Raw genomic sequence first — 15,536 nt, 5'->3', positions numbered from 1 at the left:
GGTGAGTCTCTGCTGCATGTTGGTGCTCTCTACAGTTGTCCAGCTGTGATGTTTATGTGTGGACAGGACAACCAGTGTGGCTTGCACCCAAAATGTCCCATTAACTATTTTGTTTAAATGGCAAAGGCAGATGAAGCCGAGTCCACACCAGTGCTAATCTTAACCTGCATTTTACATTTTAGCATGTACATACATCATCCCAGGTCTACGGTGCTAGTGCTGCGCTGGACTACGTTTTCCTTCAGATCTTCTTTACTTCTTGTCTTCATAGATTCAACAAGGTGTTGGAAACATTCATCAGAGATTTTTGCTTCATATTGACATGACAGCATCAAGCACATCCATGATGAGAATCTCCCATTTTCCCACATTCCAGACGTGCTGAGCACCCCTGGACGTGCTGCATTCTGACACTCAGAACTGGACAGTAACACAAACATCCACCAAACTCAGAGTGAATCACTGGTACATTTATTACCTACGCCGGGGCATTTACAGATGCCACTTTTTATCATTTGAACCTTTTTGGCCCGGTTGTTCAAAAGTAATCCGATCAGATTTCGGTTATCGGATAGGATCAAATCTTGAAAAAGGGAAAAGGGAAATCCGGATTCCAAAATCCACTTGGATCACGTAATCCAATCCTGGTTGTTGTCCGAATGAAACCCTCAGCTTGGGTTGTTCAAAACTTTTGAGCAGAATCCGGATAACTTTAAAAACAGACTTATCCAGATCCCAACAGAGGGCAGGATTACAAGGCGGATTCAAATAATAGAACTTTTTATTTGGTGAATATGCTTATATTTGTATTTTGCACCTGACTTGTTGAACCGTTACAGTGATAAAGACGTTAACTCAGAGACAGGCTCCCGTTAAGCCTTTCAGTGTAGTAAAATAAAATGGTAAAAAAAAAAAAAGAGTAAAAATAAAAACATGACATCATCATGCATAATCAGTAAAGAACCTGTCAAAAAATAAATTTCTAACGACTGCATCCCTCTACACGTCCCATCCGTCCGTCATTCTGACAGAATGACAGAGGTTGGGCCGCTACCTCCACACGGGGCTAAGGTGCGTCTTTAACTTTGTCAGAGAGGGAGTTTCCACCTCGTCACAATGTTATGCAGGACAATACATGCTCGTATGATGTTACATGCTCCCGGTGGTTCCACTCGCAAAGCATGCAAACCATCTCGTCTACCTGCTGCTCTTCACACTGATCTGCATGCTGGAAATCCGGATTTGGTGATCCAATCCAATTTGCTTTGAACAATCGGGGTAAAAGTAAGCTGGAAAAATGGATCAGGAAATCTGCATAGCTTTTATCCAGATTTAAATGTTTTGAATCGGCCACAAAGTCCACAAAGCTTCAGTAAATAAATAATTACTGACGAGCATGTGGGATTACTTTGGGCTTCAAATGTCAAATACTGACCAGCTTACAACACTGATTTACCAGCTAACATATAACAAAATTAAATCACTTTTTAAATGTATTTATATTTAAAGGGGAACAATTAGAAAAATAGCATCATATAATGCTAAAGTAATAAAACAGAGTACTGGATATCCGCTGATCTTGATTTATTGTATCACACATTGACTCAGTAGTAAACATTCTGGTATGGATGCAGCTCCGGTAGAGGGAGGTGTGGCTCATGACACTGTGTGGTCTATAGGGCAGTGCACGACACCAAACCTTGAAACAATTTTACTTTTTGCCTCTTTAAGGCGGTTCTAAAGGAAAAAGTGGGTCCAAGCCGGTACTGGCAGGGTGGAGCTGATAAAGCGGCTGGTGAGTGGATATAAACAAAAACATTCTACAACAAACCAATAAATAAGAAATCATTGATGATTTACAATTTTCAATAAATAAATGAATACATAAAACACGTTCATTTTGGGGACTGACCTTATGTGAGCTTCTTCGCTTTGTTGTAAAGCGAGTCGACCACTTTGCTCATGTTCTGAATGGTCTCCAGCGCCGCCTCGTACGTCTTGTCCACCACCGGCTCATCAAAGACAATCAGCACGCCTTCGCCTTGGTCCAAAATACCTGCCAGACAGCAGGAGGGTAAACAAACAGATAAGACTGAGTCATCTGTAGACTCCAACAAACTCCCACAAACAGTGTTTACAGGATGGGATCAGCAGCCTCTTTGTGATGCGTTTACAGAAAACAGTGTTTACTGAGAAAACACCTTACCATGAAACTTCTTATCCAGAATCATCTGTGATAATTTCCTCTCCACGTCTCGCTGCAAGGACACACAAACTCACTGTGGTTGTTTTCATAGCCAAAAAACCAGAAGAACTATATAAAGCAGTGTGTAAAAGAAACAGAAATGTGAGGGCAAATGGCTTACCTTTGGGAGTTTAATTAGGGAGGAGATGTGTGCGATCTGTTACAGACAACACACAATTATCGGTTTGTGTTTCATTCGTTTATGCGTTTAATCTCTTGGGTGTAAGGAGTATGAGGAGGATTACCTGGACCCTGGAGAAAGGCTCGATGACCCGGATGAGGTTCTGCTCCAGCAGGTTGTCGTACAGCTTGGTCAGGTGAGTGCTGATGATGGGGTCGTCCCTCAGCTCTGCTTTGTACTCTGTCAGAGCCTTCACGAGGTGGAAGGGAATGAGGACGTTTGTTAAAAAAAGAAAAAAAGGTTAACCCTCATCACATTTACTAACCTCTGGTGACCTCCGTGTACAAAAATGTCCTCACACAGAAACTGCTAGAAAAATCAAAGCTGTCGTTCCCATAAATCACTTAACCTCTTCATCACGAGAGCCCCCGTTTACAGGAGGCAGCGAGAGATACATGCACGACAGAAGACGTTTGCAGACACCAGGAAGCAGCAATGCTAACATGTCACAAAGCAACATGATGGGAAGAACTCAGCTAAAAGACTCCACCAAGCATCGGCCTCCAAACCAAACACAGTTCAAACCCCAAGCAGTTATATGCAAAGGTAAGAAAAACAAAGGAAACAGTCCACTTCAGAGCTTCTAACAAACAAACACACAAACAAGGAGACACATGAATGCAGAGACTCTGGTTCCAGAGACGTCTGTCTCATCATGGTGGGACAGAAACTCTGGAGCTAGCAGCCAGCAGCAGAAATCAGGTCTTACTGTTGCTGTTTGTGGTGAAATGTTTGATTCCAGCTCTAAAAACATGTTCTCCTATGACTCTGCCTTTGTTTGAAACGAATCAAGAAGGTCCTGCTGGTTTCCATGGAGATGAAGAGCTTTTATAGTGAAGGAGTGACTCTTCCTATCATAGACTATCTTAGGTTCTCTTCTGGATCCTCGTGGTGTTTCTAAGGTGAATGTGGGGCTATCCCTGGATTTTCCTGACTCTGACTGGCCGATGGCTTCCCGAGATATTTACCTGTGTAACACCTTTATTAAAACACCTGGAATTCTGCTCAGGTTCACCTTTCAGCACAGATCTTCATCAGACGTTGCTTCACTCATTCCTAGATGAACTGGGCCGTTATCCTCTGGTTTTTACTTAACGTAATGTGGTTTTCTTTACATTTTCTACTGTGTTCCAGGTGAATTACTCTGACACAGTAACACATATCTGGATTCTGACACTTCTGTAGTAATCTCACACATCTCAGTTTTCTAAGACCAAGATTCCACTTACAGGCCTTGTAGTTGTGAAGGTAGACTTCATTTACTTTGGGTGTGTTATTTCAGACGGGAGGCAGAAAAACAGACCTCGTAAAGAAGAGGTTGAACAACTTCCGACATGCTCAAAAGTACCAAATATTTCATCATGTTTCAGGAATTTAACCCTTCGAATGTCCATTTAATCGTGTGAATGATTAATAATTAATAAACGACATGAAATATTTCCCATATGATAACTAGGAGGAGGATTGGATTTTGGTGGTGATGAGAATCTTGGACATCTTAAACATTAACACCAAAACTGATTTAACTGCATTAATATTTTTTATGGGTAGTGTCTGATATTCCTTCTGGAGACCTTTGTAGCCAAAAATGCCTAAACTTCCAATAAAGCTACACTTTCTAATTTCAAACTCTCGTTACAGTTTAAACCAGCTGACTCTTTAACCCTTAGAGATCTATGATCGCGCAGGCATGTTCAGATCATCGCTGCTGTATCGAGAGCTTCACATCTACCAGCTGCTGTTTTACACAAACAGACTGTAAAACCAGAAATATGGTGGTTCACATTTGATGGCAAAACAATATTTAACGTATCAGAGTGTTTAAGTGGGATATGATAATCTTTCCATATATTTACCAATCCTGTGAATTTTCTAACCTAATATGTTAATTAAATTAGGTTCAAGAAAAAAATCATCAGATCATACCAAATATGGAGATTGTAAACATTTGTTACCTGGTATCCAAATGGACTCAAACCTGTGAGGGTTTATGTGAGTAATATTTGGCTTTTTTTTTTACTAGTTTCCACCCTTTTAAATGGTTTACCCATTATAGGCAGATGCAGGAATGTTTACAGTTATATTATTAAGCTGTGTGACCACCAGGGGGCGGTAATGCTTACATGTGCTTTGTGTGTAAAATAATTTCTAACTCAACAATTATGAGAAATTAGATATTGTCTGCACAAACAATCAAATACATGTAATATAACTAAATACAAGAATTTCATGGATCTGTCTACTGTGCAATAAACTGCTGTTTAAAGGGTTGAAATGCTAAACGTGGTTGAATGTTTGGTAGTTTTGAACTTAAAGTGATTGATATGTTTAAAAAAGACCACATTTTACAGCAGAGTTTTTTATGTGTGGACATTTTTGTACATAAGGTGTAAAACTTATCAAAGAAGAATTAAAGACATGAAATCAAAAGACTGGATTGTAAAAATCATATTAAAATGAATTTTGTCACTAGTGATAACCAGGCATAAATGATCATCACATAAAAAAAAACAGAGAAAAATGTACAAAAATACCAGCGGGTATAAGCGTTAAGGACAAAGAGAAAGACGAGTGGAAACAAACCTTTTCAAAATCTGCGAGCGACCGGTTCTTGCTGGCTTGTGCGACACATTTCAGGGAGTCTGTCTGAAGGAAAAGAAGGAGAATGAACACATTTATAGGAAAGAGTGAAAGGCTGAAGAACAAAACAAGCAACCTAAACAAGTCATATATTCCATTATTTTATTTCCACAAGCATTTGGAAAATATCTGCAAGAAATCCAGAGTGAATGTTGCCATCTTATACACTAACTATCCCAAACATTTCAGCCCTGTTACAAGCAAGCAGCCATTTTAACAAGTTTAACTTTGTAAAGAAACGCAGGAATGCGACGATACCTGTCTGCCAGCGTACCGCAGCGCCAGCTTGCCGCTGATGAGAGCCTGAACATCCTCTGGCCTGAAAAAGAAATGATGTGCATCGTTCACAGTAGGAAAAACACTCAATCATTACGTTACAAGACGTTTTTTAAATCAGAATTAATCAGAACTGAATAATTCAGAATTAAAGTATTCTACTTCATTTTACATAGCAATAACAATTATGTCTGATTGGACAGGGGCAGACGCGGTGTATTTACGTCTACCGGGAACTACAAACTCCAGTTCCTGCTTCTTGTCATCTACAACGTGGACGACCACATAATAAGAACCATTTTAGCTTTGATTTATTCTAGTTTTGAAGCAGCAGCTTGACACCAGCATCCTGCTCAGAACGACGGGATTTCATTTAAAGCGTAATTAATGTATATATGATCGATTCAATTCAGGTTTAAAATCAGAATAAACCAGGAACTTACTTCAGATTTAAGTTTAATTTGGATTGGCCGTTTTCACTCGGAATTAAGTGTTTACAAGTTGGTTTCAAAGAGGATTTAATTTTTATTCTGAATTAAAGGGGAATTGAAACTCATGTAAACGTGGCCAGTGTTGACTCTTTCCCGGTAGAACTTTACATCTACGTTTAGAAAGTTGACCACTTACGCATTGAGCATGATTTTGCAGAGCAGCATGTATTTGAGAGCAGTGATGGCTCGGGGGCTGTCGATGGAGTCGTAGCCCTCGAAGGCCTCATAGAAGTAGGAATACGCCGTCTTCCAGTCTTTCTCCTCTGCAGCGTGGATGATCCCTGTCACAAAACATCCAAGCAAATATCAGCTTCATTCATTCAACGTGTTTGGATCAGCTGAGAAACCCCGACGTCATCTGGACGGTACCTGACTGCATGTCCAGAGCTGCTTGTAGTTTGGGGGGGCAGTAGATGGCGTTGGCGGTTGTCCTGGCGGAGGTGAGAGCAGCGCGGGCCTTGGGCAGGTTACTGAGCGCGTGGTACGTCTTGCTCTCCAGCAACTGGACCTCCACCAGCAAGGCCTTGTCGTCCATCTTCTTGAGCTCCTGCAGCAACTGGGACCCTGAAAAAAGAGGGAATGAACCCGGAAGTTCAGGAGAGTCTGAGTTTGCGTTTATAGAGTTGAAAAAGGGAACAAAAGTGAAGTTTTACTCACCAAGCTGCAGAGCCTCCTGGTAGCATTTTGTGTCAAAATACAGCGAGATGAGTCGAGCCTGAAGAGACGAGAGATGATGTCATGTGGATATATGACATAGAAAACGTGGGCAAATGGCTTTTAGAATAATATAAATGTTTGTTTACACCCAATGTATTGTGAATGTAGAGGTATTATGTCAGGATTGTAGCTCTGGTTCTTTTTAAAGTTACTGTGAACAAATCTTAGGAGGAAATTCCTTCACTTAAACCTAATTTTTTATTTTAATTTCAACAAGTGTAGCTGATTAGACAGCCTAATACTGGATAAGTTCTACTTTCACAGATGGTTTTAGACACTGATTTGGACTTAAATGATATGAGCCACAGCTGTGATTTCCCTTTTCTTCATATTTAAACGTCCACTGCTGACCTCACATCAGGAGGCCTTGTGGTGGAGGTGGGGCTTGTCTTTTATTCTCTTGTTGCTTTGTTTGTTCTTTTGATCACTTCTTTATCTAAAGCTTAGGTTTTCTTGATGTGATAATGAAAAAAGACAAATGATAAACTGATTTCAAACACACTTCTTCAAGGTTAATGTAATATAAAAATGAACCTTGAGTATAAACTTGGAGTAGGGTTTTATATTTTCAGCCTTTAACAAAGCAAAACATGGTGACTTCTTTTAAACAAAAACAACTTTTATGTTCCTGCCACACTTTGCAGTTATGTTCATGTCATTCAGTTATTATGAAAAATGATCGTTTTTAAACATTTACGAATTATAATTGAATCGGCACGTGTGGCATCACACTGATTCGAATAAAGAGTGAATCACCCGCCCGCAGTGACCACTGCTTGGGACTTGATATGACTGTCTTAACCAGCACCTGGTAGTAATGAGTTACTATCACCACATGGTGGTGTCAGTTTACCAAGCTGTTTGTAACTGTCATGCTTTTAGTTGACATGCTTCCATTAGTTTAGTTGAAGTCTGACAGCATTCGTTGAGCCTGCGTTTAGAGTGGCATCAAGAAACACCGTCAGCACAAGACTGAAGAAACTGTCTGATGATACTGTGGCTGAGCTGAACACTCGGCCAGTGAGGGTTGAAGAAGGCAGATGTCTCTGACCACACATTCATGCACAGTTTGTCCTGATCTGTTACAGAATCTGAAGTACAAAAAGAAAAAAAAAGAAAACAAAAACTCTTCCAGTTAGTCAACTATTGTTTCAATTGCTGCAATACTACAATAATAAAAAAAATCCTCAGCAATGTGCTGTTGTGGTAACTTGGCACCACCTGAGTGGAAATTACAGTTTACCACTCATTACAAAAAGCATGGAAAGAAGACTTGAACTGGTTTGGGGTGGGGGTAAGAATAAGCTCTGCAGCAGCACCAAGTCTTCTCACCTCTAGTGCCTGTCTGAGGAAAGTCCGCTTCTCAGCTTTGGCCCACTCTATGCATTCCAAGCACAGGTCCACCTCCTGACCGGTGGCAGCTTCCATGTCCAGGAACAAGTCCAACAGAGAGCGGACCAGCCGGGCAGCTTTGGCCTTGGAGATGGAGTTGAGGAAGGGACGTACATACTTCAGCAGGCCTCCAAGTTCTGGTTGAGGAGAACATGGGGGGGTGGGGGGTTAAATTTGAAGCTGAGATCCTGTGAGTAAGCCACTCTTCGTCTAGCCTGTTCACAAATGAGTCTAAAATATCTCCATCATTCACCACTGAAATAAATGGAAAGGTAATATTTTCTCTGAAGTAAGAAGGAAACTGAGATTGTCAATTCTTTAGATGAGTTAAAGTATTTCCAGTAAGACAATAACAACTTTGTCAGCAAGAGTAACTCAAACTTTCCATACAACGTAGTTAATGTCCATGTTTTAATTAAAGACAGCGTGCTCTTTTAAAAGGGTTTTTGTCTTGGACTGGAACAAATCCATCAGTCATGACCTGCTACCAAATTATTTTTTATCTCATTGAATGTAAATATACTGCTAGATGGCTATGTATGTTGTTGGTAAAGAAGTGACCGGTCTGAAATAAACTGAAACTGAAACTATGATTTTTGCAACTGTTTAGTCACAATCTGAAATATAAACGCTTGGAAAGAGTGTGTAAAAACAACAGGCGTTTCAGCAAAACTTTAATCATGACTGCAAACTAACTTAATTCTATCTGCCTTTTATCGCGTGTTCAGCTCTTTTAAGCGTCCTTGATACTAAACTTTCTGGAACATTGCATTACAACATGAACATGACGCCCTGTTTACCTGCAGCTTGTCCCGTCTTCGCCAGCAGCCCACCCAGCTCCAGGATGCTCTGCTCTTTAACACGCACCGCCTCCTCATCGCTGTCCTGGATGTCCCTCTTCACTACAACACAACCAGCAATGTATAATGATGTGATCTAGTCCGTTTTCAAATGAAAAACCACGGTAGCCAAAGACTAAAACTGCTTATGGTAAATTCCTGCAAAGGCTAATGTTATATGAAATTGTGTCATACATTGACTAGGAAGGATGGCAAAGAGCCAAGCGGCTAAAATAGCTGCGAAATATGAAAAGTCACATTAGACAACAATAACAAATGACAGACACACAGCTACGTTTTAATAAACAACATGTGTAGTATTAAAATAAGCTAAAATGTATGACTAATGCAGTGGTGTTAGACGGCTAACTCTGGTTAATTTCCTTGGCCTGACATTTGACAAGACGCGGAGCGGCTGCTAACATGTTAGCTAATGTTAACTAGCCTGCTGCCAACGAAGTTCCTATCAAATGAATGAGAAAGGTTAGCTAGCATTAGCTTATTGATAAGCTAGCCGGTATGTTGCTAGCCGGCTACACAACTGCTGCTGACTCACTGTGTAAGCAGGGAGAAAAAGACGGACCGCACTTAGCTAGCTAATACAGCCTAGCATTACTGCTAGCTAGAAAGGCTGGCTAAGTCAACAGCTTCACGGCTGGTACAGAAAAGTGCAGACTTAGTGTCTACGCGTGAAATTGCTCCTCCTTTAGTGTCGTACTGTGCCCGCTATATTTACCTATTGAATGTAATATATCGATAGAGGCATTTCTATCAGTTCCAAGAAGGGACTGGGCTCTCTGAAACTCAGCCACAGCCGCGGCTGCCATCTTTCCGCTGCCTGCCTCCGCTCTCTCTGCCTGATTGTTTTCCGGGTAGGTCGTTCTCATGGTCGGAACGATGCCGCCCCCTGCAGGTGGCGCCTAGTAATACATGTAGTTCAACCTCTGACAGGAGAGCGGGTCGAGAATAATTCAGTTTCACTTCTCAAGTTCACTGAAGGCCATGGTTAGCATACATAACATGAAGTTTTCTCTTCTCCACTGTAATACCTGTCTTTGTAAATGCTTGAAATAACTTTGTGATTTATTACAAATATTATTTAATAAAATTGTAATATATAGCGTGATATTATACATTGTTGGAAAGCCTGATTAGTCACCTTTACACGGTACAGTTTGTAAGGATTATGCTGTTGTGGAATGAGTCCCTGGCAATGTAAAATGAATAAAGGTTAAAAATGAGCAAAATGTTTTGTTTTTTCCCCTTACAGTGGGACAGTTCAATCATTTTTAGAACCAGAGTGAATACCAACAGAAAAATATTGCAGGGGATTTTAACACACTTTTGGGATCACCCCCCACATGTTTAGCGGTCTTGCTCATTCCTAAGATGCACAACCTTTATAATTTATACACAGTTGTAAACGTGGATAATCAGGCTTTCCAACCATGTATAATACAACACCAACTGGCATTAATAAACTAGAGAAATATTGGATCAAACACAAATTTCCTTTATTTTATAAGTTTATGTTGCCATCAACTTTGAAATGAACTAATATTCACCATGATATAATAAAATGTCTGATTTAACAAATATGTTGTTTTTGTTGTAGTGGGAACAAATTACAGTTTTATATATGCAAATCGTTGCATTATGTTTTTATTTACATTTTAAAAACATCCCAGAGAAGTCTGAACTCTGTTCCAGGGACTGTCACACACACACACACACACACACACACACACACACACACACACACACACACACACACGTGTGGGTGTGTAAATAAATACCCCCCTAAAAAAAAATTATCTCTAACAATGCGAGATACTCTGACGGCTTCTTAAAACTAATGGAACTGAACCTACAAATACAGTAGCTGCTTATATCATTTTTTTACTGTGTTTATCATCAAATTGGTCACAAATCATCTGAAAACCATACCGACCACCTTTCAGCAGGTAGTCTGATTTAATTTGGACTTTTTTCAAAATTTCCTGGACCTAAATACAACAAAACCAAGGAACGGTGGCCCCCCTCACCGTGTTTTAGAACAAGCACAAAATCTAATTTATTGTCATTTGTATTTTAAATTTAGTTTATTTCTATCTTGTGTTTTGTTGTTGTACCAAAGACAGATTTCTGTCACTGACAATTTAGTTTAAGAGATTCAGTCACAATTTCATTGTGCAAGAAAAAAAGTAATAAAATGAGTCGTTGCTGAAGCAGAGTGGGAAGGTTTGCGTCATGCAGGATCGACTCATTTCCATGAAAAAAACAAATTAATTCTGTCATCTTCTTTCCACCATTTTCCTGGAACTTAGCTTGCATGTATTCTGGTTTTACAAGGCCACGAACCAAACTAAAGAAGTTCAGAGTGAGAACTGCAATTCACACTCCATAAACACAACCTGACAGCCACGGCGTCACAGAGCGCGACTTTTCTTTCATGTGGGTAACTGGTTAACTAACAGACTTAACTGTAGATTTAGTTTGACCATCAACGGATGATGTTTGCAGGATACAGTGAAGGAAATGACAGCATTCAGGCAGGCATCCAATAAGAGAAAAAAAATTTATTTCACAATTTATACAGAGCACAAAATTCTCAAAATTAAATCTCATCAGTGAAGGCACTCATGGCGGGTTTACAGGACCACAGACAGGTAGTCACAAACCTGAAAACACAGAAATAAATAGCTCATTTTATTCTGAAAGTGCATCCATCAATAAGTCATTTCCTTTAAGCTTCCAGCAGAATAAACTTTACTTTTATTGGAACTTGTGAGAAATGACTGGGTGGCTGTCAGCGTACCTTACAGCTTATCATCAGGTTAGCGGAGCTTTCTGGTTCTACGTTGGCAGCTACAGAGAAAACAGGGTTGTGTAGACAGTCCTCCATGTGTTCAGACAGCCTGGACTGCAGAAGATGCTGCAGGACATCTGGAGTAATGTTACGTTTCTAAGGACAAGAGAAGGTCACAGTCAAAGCCAACACAGGCTTTCAGCAGCGATATTAGCCTATGGCGTCTCTTTATCTTCAACACGAGTTTTTATTTGCGTTTAAATATTGAGCTTTTCAGATTAAGCTGTGGACTTTTCATCTATCATTTTGGTTGTGAGCAGTGCCAACGGTGTGTCCAAAGGTTCAGTTTTAGGACCTTTTTACGACCCAAATTATGTGAACAGTAGCTGCGTTTACATGGAGCACTTTTGATCCAATCGAACATCCAATCAGAATAAAAATGTGTCAGCTGATCCGAATGAGGGGTGGTTTAAACCTTTTCATGATCGGATCAACATGACAAAATAACCATATAGAAAAACTCACTCCTTCATTTCCAACACCCTCACCACACATCATCCAGGGCAGGAGAGACACTCCACTAACATGGAGACGTGTTGATGAGTTTCTTAAATCCCGGGTTGTTCACTGTGTTAACTTAGAAAAAAGTTCTGTTTGTTTATAATGTTTATCTCTCTGTCTCTGGATTATTTAGTCGTGACTCACAAAAAAGTAACTTTTTTCTATTTTCTTGTGTCGTGCTGCAAGCCCCCGTGTGCACGTCTGCGTGAACAAGCGCAACATTTCACATGCACAAATGTCGCCTGTCGCTCGGCAGGAGGAGGGCAGCAATTTTCGCCTCATCGTGCAAGTTCCATAGAAAATGATGGAGAAGGAGCGACATCGCCTCCCGTGTGTACAGCCAATAACTGGCGAGATGTTTGCAACTTGTGCTGAATAAAACTAAAGCAGACGGGGCAGTAGGAGGAGTCTGCAGCAATGGGAGGAGTCTGCAGCAGTGGGAGGAGTCTGCAGCAGTGGGAGGAGTCTGCAGCAGTGGGAGGAGTCTGCAAGAGTGGGAGGTGTCTGCAGCAGAGCGCTGCAATGCCAGCTGTGCTCGATTTGCAACTGAAAACAGCACAAGACGAAAATGCGAAGGACAAAAATAATCGGATCCTTTCATTTTTATGATCGTTGAAAACCCAGATCGTAACTGCAATTAAAATTTGATTAGTCGCTCAGCCCTAGCGACAAATCTAGCGACTTTTTACTGGAGACTTTTGTAGACTGGCATGAAAGAGCGTATAGTTTACTCTTCAATGAGGAGTGGATGCGCCGACCCCTCCCCCGTCCAGAAGCACTCAGAAGAGGCTCGTTCCTCATGCAGCAGCTGCATTCAGAGCAGGAGATGATCGCCTGTTTCATGACCAGGCCGAAAATTAAACGTACATAACTGCTGCTGGATGATCTGGCTTACTGTCAGATATTAATGGTTATTAATAAAGAGTGTGGACATAAACATTTAAAAAGTGTTGTGACATGTTGCAGACTCCTAATTAATAAAACATGAGACTTAATAAAATTAAACTTAAAAAACAAAGAAAATATTGACTGAAACATTATTATTATTATTTTGCTATTCTAAACATTTTTATGGTGTCTTTTGTTCAATTTTTGCCTTTCTCACAACATCCCTCTCCACGGTAGCATCCATTACAACTGTATATACTAGTGATGGATGTTCGGCTCTTTTCAGAGAGCCGGTTCTTTTGGCTCCCGAACAGCTTTTGATTTAGCATCTTTTGTATCCCCATAATTTACATTAACTTCTCAAAAATGAATGGTAAATGTATTTGGTGCATTATTTATCATCTATTCTAATTTAAAGTTTAAAGTTTCACTAAAAATTGTTGCCACATTTGTTTATAATTGGTGCAATAAAAATACATGTTTTTCCAAACACGGTGAATAATCGTGATTAATAATCGTGATTACAATATTGATCAAAATAATCGCGATTATTATTTTGGTCATAATCGTGCAGCCCTACATCTGACTGCTCTCCACAGATGCTGGACACAGTGAGGTTCTGCTGTAGTTACAATTTTCAGTTTGTGTGCAGACGCCAGCAAAATGTTTGTTTTTTTGTTTGTTTGTTTGTTTAACTTGATCCTGTTTTTAGTACTTTCACTTGGTGCTTTTCATTGTTCTATAGTGATGTTCGTTTGTAACCAATTATGAAAAATTACACGTCTCACTTGAAAACAATACTCTGTCACAATGAGATTAAATACTCAACAAAATTATTATAATAAGCTTCTACTGTTTGTTTGTTTGTTGGTGCAAAATGTAATGAAGATGACAATAAAGCCCACATTTTAATAGAATGAAGCTTAACAAACCTTAGTGTTGATATAAAGTCCACAAGGACAGGAGAAAAAATAGTTGTTGATGCTCAAGTTGTTCCTGCAAGATTGACAAGCATTACCAAGTTGACTCATTTGCTCAGTGTAGTTTAAAACAGAAAAAACGTCACTGGTTTAGCACTGTTTAGTTTTATTAGTTAAAAATGGGCAACTATTACCTGTTGTCAGTATTGTGTTTAAAGCAGCAAATTAATAGACTCACGTGTGACATACGGGGCAAATGATATGCATCTCTTCCAGATCCTCCACAAGAGATGATATATACTGCTGCTCAAACTGCAGGTTCCTCTCATACTCTTCTATTATAGACATTTCTGTGGCACAAACAGTCCCATGCACATTTAAAATCTCTGAGGAAATATCTTAAACCTGCAGACATTACCGCTCCAAATGTTCGGTTAATTTATTTATGGATCAGTAGTTTGTTTAATGAATAGATTTAGATGTGCATTACCTTGGGATATGAGTTCCTGTTGGATTTCCTCAAGAACTGCCAGTTCATCATACTCCTTCATGAAATCAAACATCTGTTTAAAAGGGAAGTAATACGATTGTTCTTAAAGCAAAACAAAACAAAAATGAAAGGTAATATTTTTGTGAGGAAAAATCTGACCTCTGTCAAGCCCTGTGGACCCCACAAAGAGGGCAGCCTCTGGTCCTCTGACTGCAAAGCGGTCCATTCCTCCTCCATCACTTCTTGGACGATGATGGAGGTCCCGGAGCTGCTGTGCTGCTGACTTTCTCCCATCTGTCGGTATCTCTCCAGCAGCCTGGACCGGCTGTTTTTCAGCCTGTCCACACAGCGCTTTGAAAGACAACATAGAAACAACGAAGATTTCGATGTTAAAAGTCATGTCAAACTAGCCACATAGCCACATGCTAACTAGCTAGCTAACTGACATGTCACTGTTTTATTACTCGCCTTGCGGTATGTTTCTTTCCATGGCGGCGTGGTTCCTTTATAAAGTGAGCGGTGTCTTTGCTGAGCGTCCATTTAAAATATTAAAAGCTGGCATTCGTTTACATATATGCAAAAACATCAACCTTGCGGACTAATATTAAGGAACACTTTGAAGCAACACATTTCCCATTTTAACTTATCACCCCGGAAGTTTATGTACGCTCCCGCGAAATGCACGATGGGTTATGTAGTTGTTTGAAATCCAACCGCAACACCTCCTCTTAGTCAATAATATAACAACGGGTACTATCATTATTGTCAAGTTTTTTTTTTAAGAAAAAATGTACTAGATGATCTAGATAATGCAAACACACATTATGAATTATATAATATATTATTATTAGGTATATTTAAAATAACACGTTAATGGCGGTAACTAATTTCTGTGATTATTTGCGTTAATATGTTTGACGCAATTAACGCATGCATGGCATAACATGCCCAATACATCTTTCATTTCTCCGTTATGAGTGCGGTACATGCTGACTTTCTGGTGATTTTGAGAATAAAAAGACCATTGATGTTTCAAACAGCCAACAGCTTTCAAAAAATACATGCAATTATTCAAACTACTGAGGAA

At 39.8% G+C, this 15,536-nt stretch overlaps 2 protein-coding genes across 2 annotated transcripts; both read right to left on the bottom strand.

Annotated features, from left to right (window-relative positions):
• Positions 1 to 1,912: 1,912 nt before the first annotated feature.
• On the bottom strand, positions 1,913 to 9,653 carry LOC121656866 (26S proteasome non-ATPase regulatory subunit 11A). The gene is made up of 12 exons (XM_042012061.1): positions 9,518 to 9,653; positions 8,743 to 8,844; positions 7,883 to 8,079; positions 6,491 to 6,548; positions 6,203 to 6,397; positions 5,970 to 6,114; positions 5,325 to 5,385; positions 5,010 to 5,072; positions 2,491 to 2,616; positions 2,367 to 2,402; positions 2,207 to 2,258; positions 1,913 to 2,056 (listed from the first exon to the last, which is right to left on the bottom strand). Exons 1-12 carry the CDS (start codon positions 9,606 to 9,608, stop codon positions 1,914 to 1,916), a joined length of 1,269 nt encoding a protein of 422 aa, XP_041867995.1. The 5' UTR covers positions 9,609 to 9,653; the 3' UTR covers position 1,913.
• A 1,696-nt stretch (positions 9,654 to 11,349) lies between these two features.
• rpain (RPA interacting protein) lies at positions 11,350 to 15,104 on the bottom strand. The gene is made up of 7 exons (XM_042012089.1): positions 14,918 to 15,104; positions 14,609 to 14,800; positions 14,450 to 14,522; positions 14,198 to 14,309; positions 13,972 to 14,035; positions 11,600 to 11,746; positions 11,350 to 11,462 (listed from the first exon to the last, which is right to left on the bottom strand). Exons 1-7 carry the CDS (start codon positions 14,987 to 14,989, stop codon positions 11,433 to 11,435), a joined length of 690 nt encoding a protein of 229 aa, XP_041868023.1. The 5' UTR covers positions 14,990 to 15,104; the 3' UTR covers positions 11,350 to 11,432.
• Between the last annotated feature and the right edge of the window lie 432 nt (positions 15,105 to 15,536).

This window comes from Melanotaenia boesemani, chromosome 2, assembly GCF_017639745.1.
Source record: "Melanotaenia boesemani isolate fMelBoe1 chromosome 2, fMelBoe1.pri, whole genome shotgun sequence".
Taxonomy (NCBI): domain Eukaryota; kingdom Metazoa; phylum Chordata; class Actinopteri; order Atheriniformes; family Melanotaeniidae; genus Melanotaenia; species Melanotaenia boesemani.
Note: the sequence above shows the minus strand (reverse complement) of the source record. Positions and strands in the feature narration are given on the sequence as shown.

Bases quoted from the DNA above. Each gene is read 5' to 3' on its own strand.
- LOC121656866 (XM_042012061.1), bottom strand. From the start codon at position 9,608: ATGGCAGCCGCGGCTGTGGCTGAGTTTCAGAGAGCCCAGTCCCTTCTT. The intron at 2,403-2,490 runs GTAATCCTCCTC...TGTCTGTAACAG, and splicing joins AGCCTTTCTCCAGGGTCCAG to ATCGCACACATCTCCTCCCT. The intron at 2,259-2,366 runs GTAAGCCATTTG...GTGTCCTTGCAG, and splicing joins CCCTAATTAAACTCCCAAAG to CGAGACGTGGAGAGGAAATT.
- rpain (XM_042012089.1), bottom strand. From the start codon at position 14,989: ATGGACGCTCAGCAAAGACACCGCTCACTTTATAAAGGAACCACGCCG. The intron at 14,523-14,608 runs GTCAGATTTTTC...CCTTTTAAACAG, and splicing joins GTCCACAGGGCTTGACAGAG to ATGTTTGATTTCATGAAGGA. The intron at 14,036-14,197 runs GTGAGTCTATTA...TCAATCTTGCAG, and splicing joins ATTTGCCCCGTATGTCACAC to GAACAACTTGAGCATCAACA.